At 47.9% G+C, this 16730-nt stretch overlaps 1 protein-coding gene across 1 annotated transcript in view; it reads left to right on the top strand.

Moving 5' to 3' along the window:
* Positions 1-2814: 2814 nt before the first annotated feature.
* LOC147108862 (N-terminal EF-hand calcium-binding protein 1-like) overlaps positions 2815-16730 on the top strand; it is a 215929-nt gene continuing 202013 nt past the window's right edge. The window contains exon 1 of the mRNA XM_086005780.1: positions 2815-3203. Coding sequence (XP_085861906.1) covers positions 3096-3203 — 108 coding nt within the window. The 5' untranslated portion in view covers positions 2815-3095. The remainder of the gene's footprint in view (positions 3204-16730) is intronic.

Below are 16730 nucleotides of genomic sequence, written 5' to 3' on the forward strand. Positions count from 1 at the left end.
TATTTTTAAATACTTTAAAGAAAGGTAAGTTTATTTTTAGCCCCGTTAGAAACTAATTAATTTTTTCAAAAATTTAAATTATTGTTTAACATAGTTATGTAATTTATAGTTATTTTAAAAATGTGATTTAAAAAAAATTGATTTGCAGTTTGTTTTGGGGCTGAATTGTATTCATAGATTTGACAGGTCTTCCTGTCAAATCTATGAATACAGATTCCCTGCTACCATTGGCTCTCCATAGCCCACTTGATCCCAGGGGACGCTTCGAACTAACTGCGCCCCTGGGATACGCAAGCACTGCGCGCCGGCAGTTGGAGCAGGCCCAGGTTCGGAATCCCACGGGGGCCCACAGCTCAACGGCGGGCGCGCTAGGTAAGTGCAGGTCGGAGGCTTGCGCCCGCGGGAAGCCCCCGACCCGAATTTCTGGGCCATTGTTTTCGGGTCCTCGCCACAACCTCCGTTCCCCGAGCGCCGACTCCATCCCTCTCCCTAACATCTGTCTGAGGCTGAGCCAGACTGCTCGCAACCTTGGTGTCGTATTTGACCCTGAAATGAGCTTCCGACCCCATACCCTCACCAACACCAAGACTGCCTACTTCCACTGCAACCCTCATCCATACTTTTTGTTACCTCCAGACTCGACTATTCCAATCCTGTCCCGGACAGCCTCCCGTCTTCCACTTTGCATAAACTTCAGCTTCTCCAAAACTCGACTGCCCGTGTCCCAACTCGCAACAAGTTCCGTTTGCCCATCACCCCCTTTGCTTGCTGACCTACACTGGCTCCCGGTCCAGCAACCTCTCCACTTCAAAATGATCACCGTGTTCAAATCCCTCCATGGTCTTGCCTCTGTAACCACGTCCAACCCTACAATCCTCCTAGAACTCTTATCCATCCCCCACTTCTTTTGCCTCGCCATTGGAGGTTGTGCTTTCAGGACCGCCTACTTGGGATGGGCAATAAATGCTGGCCTTGCCAGCGACGCCCATATCTCATAAACCAATAAAAAAAAACCTCCACCTCCGTAACATCGCTCATCTTCGCCCCCGCCACAGCCCATCTGCTGCTGAAACCCTCATCCAGGCCTTTGTTACCTCCACACTCGACTATTCCAACGCTCTCCTGGACGACCTCCCATCTTCCCTCCCCCCCCCCCCCCCCCCCCCCCCGTAAACTTGAGCTCATCCAAAACTCTGCTGCCCGTGTCCTAACTTGCACCCAGTCCCCTTCACCCCTCACCCCTGTGCTCACTGCCCCGTGTCCTAACTCGCACCAAGTCACATTCACCCATCAGCCCCTGTGCTCACTGCCCCGTGTCCTAACTCACACCCAGTCCCATTCACCCATCACCCCCTGTGCTCACTGACCCGTGTCCTAACTCGCACCAAGTCACATTCACCCATCACCCCCTGTGCTCACTGACCCGTGTCCTAACTCGCACCAAGTCACATTCACCCATCACCCCTGTGCTCGCTGAACTACATTGGCTCCCGGTTAAGCAACGTCTCGATACTAAAATTCTTATACCTGTTTTCAAATCCCTCCATTGCCTCACCCCTCCCTATCTCTGTAGCCTCCTCCGGCCCCCCTCCCCTGCGAGATATCTGTGCTCCTCTAATTCTGGCCTCTTGAGCATCTCCCATTTTCATCGCTCCACCATTGGTGGCTGTGCCTTCAGCTGCCTCGGCCCTAAGTTTTGAAATTCCCTCCTTAAACCTCTTCGCCTCTCTATCTCTCCACTTTTAAAATGCTCCTTTAAAACCTGCCTCTTCACTATCCTAATATCTCCTTATGTGGCTCGTGTCAAATTGTGTCTGATAACGCTCTTGATAAAGTGCCTTGGGTCGTTTTTACTAGGTAATGATGCTATATAAATGTAAGTTGTTACGTACTACCCTCACGTTCATCTTGCGTAATTAACCATATAAAAGGTAGTGCACACCGGTGCACTTTAGGAACTGTACCTCGGCTTGCATAGGGTGGTCAGTGGATGCAGATTGCAAACCCTCAAGAGTTCGTGAGTATGAGCGATGTCGACCTCCTGACCACGGCATGTAATGAGTTGTATTCGGGTGTTTATTAATAAAGGTTATTAATCAGACGTATCTCCAGCTCTTGAGTCCATGTGCCTGTTTTGAAGTGAAGAGTAAAGAGTATCCTAAACCCAACACTGACTAAGGCCGGGGAGACAGTCCCAAAGATGCAGATAATTCTTTTACTTCACCCCAGTGGCTATTCCTCATGGGTGACCCCAGACAGTGAGGTCCAGTGAGCTATTTTACTATGTCCTCACCTAACATCCACACAAGTCTACTTTCTAGCACTGGACAATGATCAGGATGGGGAACTCTGATATCTCCCCCCAACCTCAACCCCACCCCCCGAAGCTTGGAGAAAGGTTAATTGTAATGCTCCCAGCACTGTTTTCTGTGGGCTGAAGTTTGTAACATTACACAATTTTTAAAAAAAAAAAGTGGGTTTGGGGAATAAATAAAATGGTCAGTCTCTGCATTTTATGTTTCTTGTCTGGCATCAGGCTCTCGCTGAGTGCGTTGTTTAATATCTGATGTTTCTGTGTCGGTAGGAATCCTCTCCCTTTAAATGTCTTCGCAGGAGGCAGTTAAATCCTATAATCAGATGCACCAGCCAGTGTGCCGAGAGCTAGGATGATTGACAGTCAAAGCAAAGCATTGGCCATCCAGAACTGCATCTAGAGTACAAAGGGAGAGCCAATCAGCACGGCCAGGGAGGATGGGCATTGAGCCTGAAAGTTCTACTGATGCTGAGTGTTTTGAAGGTGGATGTGAGGGAGAAGAGAGCGAGAGAGAGAGTGTGTGTGCAGTGATCAGCAGCTCACACTTCATTCTCTACACAAACACACACACACACACACACACACACACACACACACACACACAATAGCCAGGAAAGGCTTCTGAACCTGAAGAGTTGCTGAAAATAGAAGAGGGGGAAAAAAAATAATCCAGGGGAAAATTGATCTGATTTTATTTTTTAAATTGGGAGGGATTTCTTGTGGGTTTTTTTTTCCGAAGGCTCTTTTCTTTGCCTTTGCTTTCCTTCGATTCGGTCCCGAGATGATGGCTTGTACTGAAATGATCACGCGGTGTCTCCAGGCAGGGAAATACGCAGAAAATAACTCTGCCAGCAGCCAAGCCGTCGCGGGTGTGCCAGTGTTCATCGACGTGAGTATAACTGCAGGTCGCCACGGGTCTTGGAACCGGTCGACATTCTTATTTCTAAGTAATCTTTTGGTATTTTCTTTTAACCAAAAATGACTCCGAGTTGATTTAAAGGCGTGCGAAGCCTCGTTGATATTCCCAAAGCGTTTGAACAATTTCGTCTGGTTGTAAATCAATGTGGTTGGTACAGTCGGGAAACATGTACTGATCCCGGTTTCTTTTCTCTTCATCTCTGCGTTGCGTCTGACTGAACTCTTCTGAGCTGCGTTCAAAGCACTTGCAACTCACGGTGAAAGTTGCATCCACAAGGGGTGGAACTGTTACCAAAATGTAATAACTCACTTTCTTCAGATGCAGTCATAGCTTAATATCAATCTTTAAGTTTAAAAAAAATTGACACTTTTCGGGGCTGTTTTCTGTTCCTCCGCCACACCCCAGGATAAGGTGTTGGAGAAAGTGACGAGCCGGAGGACCTGGTGTTTGTTTGTCTGACCCCCTTGGGTGAAACAGTGTATTTATCTCCCACTGCCACACATCTAGTGTGCTTGCATGACGCTGTGACTATTTGATTTAATGCAGCATTTACTGTGAAAGTGCCTATGGGCAGCCAGTAAGGAAAATATTGTGGCAGATTTAACCGTACCCTGTTAAAGGATCCAGGAATGTTGCCCAGGAATTTTTCTTCTTTCGAGTCAGCTCTCCTATCTCTTTGCTCAGTGTCAGCACTCTCGCCTCGGAGTCAGAAGGTTGTGGGTTCAAGACCCACTCCAGAGACTTGAGCACAAAATCTAAGCTGACGCTCCCAGTGCGGCACTGAGAGAGTGCTGCACTGTCGGAGGTGCTGTCTTTCAGATGAGATGTTAAACAGAGGCCACATCTGCTCTCTCAGGTGGATGTAAAAGATCCCGTGGCACTATATCAAAGAAGAGCAATGGGAGTTATCCCCGGTGTCCTGGCCAATATTTATCCCTCAACCAACATCACTAAAACAGATTATCTGGCCATTATCTCATTGCTGTTTGTGGGAGCTTGCTGTAAGCAGATTGGCTGCTGCAATTCCTTATATTACAACAGTGACTATACTTCAAAATAAGTGCTTAATTGGCTGTAAAACACTTTGTGACATCCTGAGGTTGCGAATTGCACTATATAAATGCAAGTCTTCTCTCCCTGGTTTGTACTGATCTCTGAAAGCAGCTGCAATCTGTCCTGCGTCATGTGTAAGGGTGAGATTTAAGTGAGAAGGAACGGAGGGGGGAAGATGGTCAAAAAACCCTCCACGACTTGTCTTCCAGCCTTGCAAGACGCCACGTTCCTGACAGGCCCGACGCCACGTTCCTGTCAGGCCCACCCCCCCCGCCCAGGACATCCATGACCTGCTCTTCAAGTGGGGATAGTACATGGGTGAAGAGTGGGCTTCCTCCGGTGGCTTCTTGCTCCCTGAGCGGCCTCAACCTTCAAGGAAGAAGGAAGCGTGTCAGTAGTGAGATGTTTTGAGGACGTGCAAGTGAAGGTAGAAATAGTGTTGCTGGTGTGTGCAAGATGGCTGAGGTATGAGGAGGTGAAAGCAGTAAGAGTGAGGAGAATATCAGTTGGAATGGGAACAGAAGGAGGCGGAGTGAAGCATGGTCCGGTGATTATAGCAGAGCGCTGGTCACCGAGGGAGAGAAGGGGCAACAGGCTACTAATAATGATAGCTACGAGGTAAGAGGCTTACCTTGGTTATCCTCGTAAGGTCGTTGATCCTCTTCATGCATTGCAGCCATGCGGTAAAGGCGATAGACCTGGCACTGACCCGCTCTGCCACCTCTGCACTGTTCTGCCGGGCAGCTTGCCTGGAAATCCTCCTGCCGCCTGGTAGCGAGAAGATGTCCCTCCTCCTGCTGACTTCCTTCACCAAAAGCTCCAAAGCAGGGTCCGAGAACTGGAGTGGGAGTGGGGGCTAACAATTTCTCCTGTGCAATATATAGATTGACATATATAGATAGACAGTTTTTTGAAAGGTAAGGGAGTCGAGGGTTATGGGGAGCGGGCAGGGAAGTGGAGTTGAGGCCAAGATCAGATCAGCCATGATCTTATTGAATGGTGGAGCAGGCTCGAGGGGCCAAATGACCTACTCCTGCTCCTACGTCTTATCCTTTTACAACTGTATAAGAACATAACTGTTAGTTCTGTAACGTGCCACCCACAAATTTTTCAATAGAGAAAAGAAAGAACTTGTATTTCTTTCGCACCTTTCACAACCTCGGGACATCCCAAAGCACTTTAAGTCTTCTTACATAGCAACATAGAAGATAGGAGCAGGAGTAGGCCATTCGGCCCCTCGAGCCTGCTCCGCCATTTAATGCGATCATGGCTGATCATCCAAGTTCAGTACCCTGTCCCTGCTTTCTCCCCATATCCCTTGATCCCTTTCGTCTTAAGAAATATATCCAACTCCTTCTTGAATATATTTAATGAATTGGCCTCTACTGCCTTCTGTGGTAGAGAATTCCACAGGTTCACCACTCTCTGGGTGAAGACATTCCTCCTCATTTCTGTCCTAAAAGGCCTACCCCTTAGACTGTGACCCCTGGTTCTGGATTTCCTGACCATCGGGAACATCCTCCCTGCATCTAGTCTGTCCAGTCCTGCCAGAATTTTATAAGTTTCAATGAGATCCCCTCTCATTCTTCTAAACTCCAGCGAGTACAAGCCCAATCGACCCAATCTCTCCTCATACGTCATTCCTACCATCCCAGGTATCGGCTTGGTGAATCTTCTCTGAACTCCTTCCATGGCAAGAATATACTTCCTCAGATAAGATGACCAAAACTGCACACAATACTCAAGATGTGGTCTCACCAAGGCCCTGTACAACTGCAGCAAGACACCCTTGTTCCTGTACTCAAACCCTCTCGCTATGAATGCCAACATACCATTTGCCTTCTTAACCGCCTGCTGCACCTGCATGCTTACCTTCAGCGACTGGTGCACAAGGACACCCAGGTCTCGTTGCACTTCCCCTTCTCCCAATCTATTGCCATTCAGATAATCTGCCTTCCTGTTTTTGACACCAAAGTGGATAATCTCACATTTATCCACGTTATACTGCATCTGCCATGCTTCTGCCCACCCAACCTGTCCAAATCATCCTGTAGTTTCTCGGCATCCTCCTCACAGCACACATGCCCACCCAGCTTTGTGTCGTCTGCAAATTTGGAGATATTACATCTAGTTCCCTTGTCTAGATCATTAATATATATTGTGAGTAGCTGGGGTCCAAGGACTGATCCCTGCGGTACCCCACCAGTCACTGCCTGCCACTCTGAAAAAGACCCGTTTATTCCAACTCTTTGCTTTCTATCTGCCAACCAGTTCACTATCCAAGTCAATACCTTGCCCCCAATCCCATGTGCCTTAACTTTACATGCTAATCTCTTATGTGGGACCTTATCGAAAGCCTTCTGAAAGTCCAAATACACCACATCCACTGGTTCTCCCTTATCTATTTTACTAGTTACATTCTCAAAAAATTCCAGTAGATTAGTCAAGCACAATTTACCTTTTGTAAATCCATGTTGACTTTGTCCGATCCTGTCACTGTTTTCCAAGTGCTCTGCTATTACATCTTTTATAATGGACTCTAGCATTTCCCCCACTACCAATGTCAGGCTTACCGGTCTGTAATTCCCTGTTTTCTCTCTACCACCTTTTTTGAATAGTGGGGTAACATTAGCTACCCTCCAATCCATGGGTACTGTTCCAGATTCCATCGAATGTTGGAAGATGATCAGCAATGCATCTACTATTTCTAGGGCCACTTCCTTAAGTACCCTAGGATGTAGATTATCAGGCCCTGGGGATTTATCGGCCTTCAATCCCATCAATTTCTCTAACACCATTTCCCTACAAATACTGATTTCTTTCAGTTCCTCCCTTTCATCAGACCCTATGTTCCCTGACATTTTTGGGAGGTTATTTGTGTCCTCCTTTGTGAAGACAGAACCAAAATATGTATTTAATTGGTCTGCCATTTCTTTGTTCCCCATTATAAATTCCCCTGATTCTGACTGCAAGGGACCTACGCTTGACTTCACCAATCTTTTTCTCTTCACATATCTATAAAAGCTTTTACAGTCAGTTTTTATGTTCCCTGCAAGCTTACTCTCATATTCTATTTTCCCTTTCTTAATTAATCCCTTTGTCCTCCTTTGTTGAATCCTAAACTGCTCCCAATCCTCTGGATTACTGCTTTTTCTGGCCAATTTATATGTCCTCTCCTTGGATCTTATGCTATTCCTAATTTCCCTCGTTAGCCACGGTTGAGTCACCTTTTTTGTTTTATTTTTATGCCAAACTGGGATGAACAAATTCTGTAGTTCATCCATGCGGTCTTTGAATGTTTGCCATTGCCTATCCACCGTTAACCCTTTGAGTGACATTCCCCAGTCAATCCTGCCCAATTCGCGCCTCAGACCAACCAAGTTTCCTTTATTTAAATTCAGGACCCTCGTCTCTGAGTCAACTACTTCATTCTTCATCTTAATGAAGAATTCGATCATATTATGATCGCTCCGACCCAAGGGGCCTCGTACAACAAGATTGCTAATTAATCCTTTCTCGTTACATAATACCCAGTCTAAGATGGCCTGATCTCTGGTTGGTTGGTTCCTCGACATATTGGTCCAGGAAACCATCCCGCAAACACTCCAGGAATTTCTCCTCCACAGTATTGTTACTAATTTGGTTAGCCCAATCTATATGTAGATTAAAGTCACCCATGATGACTGCTGTGCCCTTTTTGCACGCTTCTCTAATTTCCCTCCTTGAAGTGTAGTCACTGTCGTAATGTAGTTGAAACGTAGCAAGGTCCCACAAAAAGCAGTGAGACTGAGAATTGGTTTTAGTGATGTTGGTACAGGGATAAATGTTGGCCAGAACACCTGTGATAATCCGCTGCTCTTCTTTGAAATAATGCCGTGGGATCTTTTACGTCCACCTGAGGGAGCAGACGGGGGCCTCAGTTTAACATCTAAGAACATAAGAAATAGGAGCAGGAATAGGCCACTTGGCCCCTCGAGCCTGCTCCGCCATTCAATCGTAATCATAATCAACTTTATTGTCATTGTTAGTGCACAAGTGCAGTACAACGAAATGTAGGCTTGCGGCTCCCGAGAGTGTACATTTAGATTAAGACATTTAACATTCAACATTCATTTGGCTTGTAATACATTAACATAAACATAACCATAATAAAGTGCATTGGCAGATGTGCAGGCTTTAGAGTTTATTTGTGGAGTTCAGTAGGATGACAGCCCTGGGAAAGAAGCTGTTCCTAAATCTGGTCGTACGGGTGCGAATGCATCTGTAGCGTCTCCCAGATGGCAGGAGGGCGAACAGACTGTGGCTGGGGTGGGTAGGGTCTTTGATGATGGTCCGTGACCTCTGTAAACAGCGTTTCTGGTATATGTGCTCTATGGTCGGTAGCCGGGTGCCGGTAATGCGTTGGGCAGTTTTGACTACCCGCTGCAGGGCTTTCCGGTCATAGTAGCTACAGCTGCCATACCATACTGTGATACAGTTCGTCAGGATGCTCTCTATTGTGCAGCGGTAAAAGTTAGAGAGGATCAGGGGTAACAGGTTACATCCCTTCAGCCTCCTTAGGAAATATAGTCGCTGCTGGGCCTTCTTCACCAGAGAGGAGGTATTGAGGGACCAGGAGAGGTCTTCCGTGATCTGGACTCCGAGGAACTTAAAGCTGTCCACCCTTTCCACCACAGCCCCATTGATGTGGATGGGGATGTGACTTCCGCCTTTGGACTTCCTGAAGTCCACAATGATTTCTTTGGTTTTCTTGATGTTAAGGGCCAGGTTGTTATCGGCGCACCACTTCACGAGATGCTGGACCTCCTCCCTGTAGGCTGACTCATCGTTGTTGGTGATCTGGCCTACTACCGTGGTATCATCCGCAAACTTGATGATGGTGTTGGAACCATGAATAGCCACACAGTCGTGGGTGAAGAGGGAGTAGAGGAGGGGGCTCAGCACACATCCTTGTGGGGCCCCCGTGTTCAGGGTCATGGGGGGGGGGGGAGGTGTGGTTACCTAATTTGACAGACTGGGGTCTGTTTGTTAGGAAGTCCAGGGTCCAGTTGCAGAGGGAAGTGTTCAGGCCAAGAGTGTGGAGTTTGGTGGCCAGCTTGTTGGGGACGATAGTGTTGAATGCTGAGCTGTAGTCTATGAACAGCATTCTGATGTCGGTCTCTTTACCATCTAAGTGATTCAGTGCAGAGTGTAGAGCAGTTGTGATTGCATCCTCCGTTGATCTGTTTGCACGATAGGCAAACTGGTGTTGGTCAAGAGAGGCGGGAACACTGGCTTTGATGTGGGCTAAGACCAGTCTCTCGCAACACTTCATTATGATGGGTGTGAGTGCGACAGGTCGATAGTCGTTCAGGCACGTCACAGCCGTTTGCTTTGGCACAGGAATAACGGTAGCGGTCTTGAAGTATGTAGGGACTACTGCCTGGGCCAATGACAGATTGAAGATGGCGGTGAAGACATCAGCCAGCTGATCAGCACATTCCTTGAGTACCCATCCAGGGATGCTATCCGGTCCAGCAGCCTTTCGTGTGTTCACTCCGCGTAGAACACCCCTTACGTCGGAGGTCGACAGAGTGAGCACCTGGTCTTCCGGGGGTGGCAAGGCTTTGGTAGCCGGCTCCCTGTTGTCCCTGTCGAAGCGAGCATAGAAGTTGTTAAGCTCCTCCGGAAGGGAGGCATCACTAACCGGGGGGCTGGTGTTTTTGCTCTTGTAGTCAGTGATGGACTGGATGCCTTGCCACATGCGCCGGGGGTCCGAGTTGTTGTGGAAATGATCCTCTATCCGCAGTGTCTGTTTCCTTTTGGCAGTCCTGATACCCTTTTTTAGGTTGGTCCTAGCTGCACTGTAAGCCGCCGCGTCACCAGCTTTAAATGCTGCGTCGCGTGCTTTCAACAGCGAGCGGACCTCTCCGTTCATCCAGGGTTTCTGGTTGGGGTATGTCCTGATATTTTTATGGGTCGTGACGACCTCGACGCAACTGTTAATGTAGAATAGCACTGTGGATGCGTATTCCTCGGTCATTATGGGCAAACATGCCCCAATCAGTGCGTTCGAAGCAATCCTGAAGCTCCGAGACTGCCCCCTCTGGCCATACTTTCACTGATCTCACTGATGTTCTCACTCTTTTGATGAGCGGTTTGTATGCCGGGGCTAGGAACAGGGAGAGGTGGTCAGACTTCCCAAGGTGGGGGCAGGGAATGACCTTATAAGCATCTACAATGCTCGTGTAGACTTGATCCAGAGTGTTCTCCCCTCTTGTGGGGCAGGAAACATTCTGGTGGAATTTCGGTAGTACAGATTTTAGGTTTATGTGATTGAAGTCCCCCGCAACGATAAAAGCTCCGTCTGGGTGCGCAGTTTGTTGTTCGCTGATGGCCCTGTAGAGGTCTTTCAGTGCTAGTTTGGCATTAGCGTGTGGTGGGATGTAGACCGCAGTGATGATAACAGCCGTGAATTCCCGAGGCAGGTAGAAGGGTCTGCACCTTACCATGAGGAATTCCAAATCAGCCGAACAGGATCTATCGATTATGTCAGTGTTAGTGCACCAGGCATTGTTAGTGTAAATGCACAAACCGCCTCCCTTGCTCTTACCGGAGTCTGCAGTTCTGTCAGCGCGGAAAACCGTGCGTCCTTCTAGCTGGATGGTGGTGTCAGGGATGCCGTTGTTCAACCAGGTCTCTGTGAAGATCATGGCGCCGCATTCCTTTGTCCTTTTCTGTGAGGAGAGATCAAGTTTGATCTCATCCATTTTATTTTCTAGTGACCTGACGTTGGCCAGGAAAATACTTGGGAGGGAGGGTTTGTGTGGGGCCCTCTTCAGCCTATTTTGGATTCCGGCCCTCTTACCCTGCTTCTGCTTGCGTTCTCTGACCTACTTCTTTGTCAACGTCTTTGACCATGGCTGATCTTGGGCTCAAAGCCACTTCACTTCACTGCCTGCTCCCCATAACCTTTCACTCCCTTATCTTGCAAAAAATCTGTCTATCTCTGTAAAGTCTGTGGGTTGTACGGTTAATAACGACACAGACTTCAGGAGTAACAAACAAACAGGTCTTTACTATTCGAAGGTCAGGGCGAATCTGCCCCAGCAATCCTGCCACAACACTTATATACTGGGGTGGTCACTATCGGTATTACAGTATACAGAAGCCAAACAAATAGTGCCACACCTAAAGTAGTTCTCTTAAAGGTGAACGGTTACATTCAATAGTTCCCTTAAAGGTAGACGGGTACATACACTACAATCCTCCCTTTTTAGCTTATTACTTAGAGTCCCCGTTAAACATGCATATCTTCAACTTCCTATAAAACAAATTACAGATATAATCTCGGTGGAGTCAATGTCATATAAAACAATTTACAGATATAATCTTGGTGGGAACAGTTCACAGGTTCAGTCTCTGCGGAAACAGTTCATAGATTCAGTCTCTGATCTTGACTCGTTCCAAACAACATCTCTTTGGTGTAGCCGGTTCACATGGCTAGCGTGACTCCTCCATAGCCTTTTTCTTGACGTAACAGCTTGAACTTTCGTCCTGTTGAACCAGCAGTGCGGACTTTTACAACCAACTGGCTGTCTTGATCTTTTCCAGTTTTTCAACTAATTTAGTTCCTTTCGTAGTGTCCCGCCTGAGATGGTAGAAGTGCTAATATTTTAGACAGTTATTATCTTCTGCTTCTTCTTTTCCTTTTCTGCCTTTTTGACACTCTCGGAGCTCCTTTCTCGGCTGCCAGCTGTAGCGCCACCAACTCTCTATGTTCCTTAGACCTTAAGTGCTTCATCCGGATTTCAGCACTTTGGGAGTTTTCATCACAAACTGAGCAGACCAGATCCTCATAATATTCAGTGTCACTCAACAGGTCATGGTAATATTCGGGGTCGTCCTGAGTTAGGCCAGTGAGAGGCCCTTCTACTTCCTTCTTATCCATCTGGACGTTAGCCGACGGTGGTTCCTTCCCTAACCATCTTTCTTGAAAAGACTTCTTCAAACATTCATATTCATTCCGCTCTTCCGGGGATGTCTGCCATTCCTTCACTGCTGGCCTCATTTGTGAGTTCAATACCTTCCCTTCCATCGGGGATGTCGTTGTCAGGCTATTTAATCCTTCTACTGGAGTATCTGTTTCCACCCCCTTCTGTTCCCCTTGACGCAATTCAGCGTACTTTTGGCATCCTTGTAACAGCTGTGTTGCCACCTCAGCTATCTCCGTGACTTTTCTCCGAATTCTTTCCCTTTGAACCCTGAAACTCGTGTTCCCATTTTGGAGTCTTGTTCCTCAGCGTGTGTAAGAGCTGGCTGGCCGTTAACTCTTCTACGGGGACACTGTGGATTAGAGTCTTCTCCATTTCATCCACCTTTCCCTCCAATGTTTTCACCTTCCTTTCCTCCGGTACTTTGGTTTTAAGCGCTCGAAGAAGTTGTGCCTTGATGTTCTCTAACTCCTGTTCAGGGGCCATTCCTACAGTCTCTGTGATCCTTCCAGTTGCCTTTCCTTCCACTGCCCGGATTCCTAGTTGAATATGTTCTTCAAGTTGTTGAACCTCGGCCATTGCCGCCTCATATTTGTCCTGGGTTGCCTTCAATAATTTAATGAGTTCTTGGACATCTTGAATTTCATGTTCTGCTATGTCTTCCACCTCTAATTTTTCCTCGATGGATGGAATCTCTACCGATGAGTCTGTCTTGGCCTGGAGCTCCTCAAACATTTCCTGCAGCCTTTGTAATTCTCGCTCATGTTCAACCTTTAGCTGTTCAGATGCTTTCACTAAAACTAGCTTTTCGGAGGTTGCCGAGTTAACCCCTTCCAGGATTGTAGCCTGGGCCTGTTCATACTGTTCTTTCAACTTGTTACACTCTGCTTGCAACGAGTCGTAGAGATGAACTGGGATAAAATCCTGGCTTCCTGAAGATTCCTCTTCCTTTGGTTCGTTCTGTAAATATTCTAGTTCCTGAACAGCATCAGGGGAATGTGATTGGTATTTGGCCACGATGGCTCTATGGTCGCTCTCTGCTTGAGCTAGCTGTCTCTGATGTCTTTCCAGGTTCTCCCATTCGGTGTCCCAGAACTTTTCCATATTTTTCATCTCTTGTACGAGACGGTCACTCAACTGTTCTAATTGTTGTCGTACTTTGACATAAGTTTGAGTCCGAACTCGGTGTTCTTCCGTCGTGGATGAATCCTTTGCTTGAACAGGCTCAGAATTCTCTGTCAACCTGGAGTTCTGCTCTGCAGCTTTATTCTTCTTGGTAACATAAGTCCTTCTGCATGTCTTCGTTTCCTTCCCCATCGTCGGCAAGTCCCTTTTAGCCTTGTCTTCCATATTTGAATTGGTCTTATCGTCATCCATTTCAGAATCTGAGCTGATAGCTTGCACCGAGTCCTCCCTCATTATGGCTTTTAGGTAGTGCCATTCCATATCTATTTTCTTAATCCACTCCCGTCCTAGAAGTGGTGGTCCTCCTTCAGGTAATACGTACAAGTTCATTCTTGGGTGTTCTTTACCCCTATCTCTCACCTTGACTCTTATTTTCCCCATGGGGTATACGTTATGCCCCGTGTATGTCTGTAATACGAACTTGGTATTTCTTAAAGGTATGTGAGAGAATAGCCAGTGGTAGTCCCTTCGGTTGATGACTGATAGAGCTGATCCAGTGTCCAGCTCCATCCTTACTTGGACTCCAGCTATTTTTAGTATGACCCAGATGGTTTGTAGATCCATTTCTTTACCCACATTGTGGATTCTCAGACTACCCAGCTCCTGGTTGTTTGGGTCTGAGTCTGAATTCTGTTCGTCTGAACTCTTCTCAGCCACCTTGTGTACCTTGTTGTACTTTTCTTGTGGTGGCTTCCTTTGATTGTTGGTCTTCTTCCCTGACCGGCATACCTTCGCGATGTGACCCAGTTTGCCACATTTCCTACACTCTTGGTTCTTAAACCAGCATTGATTCTGGTCATGCGTTGTCTTCCCACAACGGTAGCATTTTGTTGTGCTTGAAGTAATTTGGTCCACCCCGAGTGCCGCCGCCTTTAGTTGCATTTCTGCCGTTCCTTTCGCTGCGGCTTCGTGCGATGCAGCTATAAGGACAGCCCTGTCCAGTGTGAGGTCGTTCTCTTCCAGTAGTCGCTTCTGCGTCCCTTCTTTGGACAATCCGCATACGAACTTGTCCCGCAGTGCTTCTGTCAGATTCCCTCCGAACTGGCAGTATTTCGCTAGCCTACGCAGTTCGACCAAGTACTCCGCATTGCTTTCGTCTTTCCTCTGCGTTCTTGCGTAGAATTTGAATCGTTCAGCCAGCATCAACGGTGTGGGGTTCAAGTGGTCCTTCAGCACAGCCACAATCTCTTCGAAGGTCTGATCCGCTGGTTTATCTGGTGCTATTAGATGCTTCAAGAGCCCGTATGTTTTTGCCCCCATCGAGTTTAGCAAGGTTATCGCCTTGTCGTCTTCCTCTATTTTGTTGGCTTCGCAATAGATCTCTATGCGTTCCACGTACGTGGCCCAGTCTTCTATTTCAGAATTAAAGTCGTTAATATTCCCTCGCTTAGGCATCTTTCTTCCCTTGGGAGCAGCACCAGTATTTCTTTAAGTATTCTTATTTATTTGTTTATTTCTAAGATGGCGGTTTTCCCGCGAAATCGGCGGTTTCCCGCTCTTCCTTTCTCTCCCCGCCCACTTCAATGGCGGTTTCCCGCTTCTGTCGTCTCCTCCGCCTAATGGCGGTTTCCCGCGTTTCTTCCTGGTGGAAGGGGTACGCTTTCCCCACAGCGGACAGGTTCAGCCGCTGGGCTGGCTCTCGCACAGCTCCCCTTACTCGGCTCTGTCTTTTCCTCCCGCCCGCACGGCTCTACCGGCGCTGGGTACACCCCGTTAACGGAGGACAGTTCAGCCGCTGGACTGGCTCTCGCGCAGTCTCTCTCTCCGTACCCGGCTCTGTCGCTCTCTCTCCCGCACGTTCGGTTCTACCGGCCCTGGGTACCCCGTTGGTGGAGAACAGCTCAGCCGCTGGACTGGCTCTCGCGCAGTCTCTCTCCCTTTGCTCGGCTCTGTCTCTCCCTCTCCCGCACGTTCGGTTCTACCGGCTCTGGGTACCCCGTTGGTGGAGAACAGCTCAGCCGCTGGACTGGCTCTCGCGCAGTCTCTCTCTCCTTGCTCGGCTCTGTCTCTCTCTCCCACCCGCACGGTTCCTGTTCGCCTCCCAGCCCTCTCGCAGACCGGTGTTTCCCTCCCCGGCTGCAGCTGGGTTTCTCTTCCCGCGCCTACTCCCAGTCTCAGCGCTTCGTGGCTGCGGTCGCTGCCCGGCTTTTCCCGCCGATCGAGGTCCGACTGTCTCACGACGCCGTTGGACCCGACTTTCTGACCGGCTCCGTTCCCCCTCGACCGTGGTCGAGTGCACAGCCCTTATCCTCCGGATATTCTCTACACCTTCCCCTACTCACAGTCTCCGCGGCCGCCTTGTTTCCAGCTGATCGGCTCACTCCGCACCGTGGTAGAAGGGTAGTCAGTGCCTGTTGTAGATGGAAGCTTTTATTGCTAAAGTCTTCCTCCTTCCTCCTGCTGCAGCCTCGTGTTTTCTTTCAGCAGCACGACGAGGGCGGTTGCCTCTCTTCGACGCTCTTCGTTGCTTTGGTAGTCTTGCCGCAGGGTACGATCGGACTCGTCGCCACTGTAAAGTCTGTGGGTTGTACGGTTAATAAATACACAGACTTCAGAAGTAACAAACAAACAGGTCTTTACTATTTGAAGGTCAGGGCGAATCTGCCCCAGCAATCCTGCCACAACACTTATATACTGGTGTGGTCACTATCGGTATTACAGTATACAGAAGCCAAACAAATAGTGCCACACCTAAAGTAGTTCTCTTAAAGGTGAACGGTTACATTCAATAGTTCCCTTAAAGGTAGACGGGTACATACACTACAATCTCCACCTTAAATGTATATACATTAATGACTTGGATGAAGGGACCGAGTGTAATGTAGCCAAGTTTGCAGATGATACAAAGGTGGGTGGGAAAGCAAGTTGTGCAGAGGACCCAAAGAATCTGCAAAGGGCTATAGACAGGCTAAGTGAGTGGGCAAACATTTGGCAGATGGAGTATAATGTGGGAAGTGCGAGGTTATCCACTTTGGCAGGAAAAATAAAAAAGCAAATTATTATTTAAATCGAGAGAGATTACAAAATGCTACAGTTCAGAGGGACCTTGTGCATGAAAAACAAAACGTTAGCATGCAGGTACAGCAAGTAATCAAAAAGGCAAATGGAATGTTGGCCTTTATTTCAAGGGGTTTGGAGTATAAAAGCAGGGAAGTCCTGCTACAACTGTACAGGGTATTGGTGAGACCACACCTTAAGTGCTGAGTACAGTTTTGGTCTCCTTATTTAAGGAAGGATATACTTGCATTGGAGGCAGTTCAGAGACGATTCACTGGGTTGATTCCTG

The sequence above is a fragment of the Somniosus microcephalus genome, chromosome 13, assembly GCF_052327205.1.
Source record: "Somniosus microcephalus isolate GS21.2 chromosome 13, FLI_Smic_1.0, whole genome shotgun sequence".
In the NCBI taxonomy this organism is placed as follows: Eukaryota; Metazoa; Chordata; class Chondrichthyes; order Squaliformes; family Somniosidae; genus Somniosus; species Somniosus microcephalus.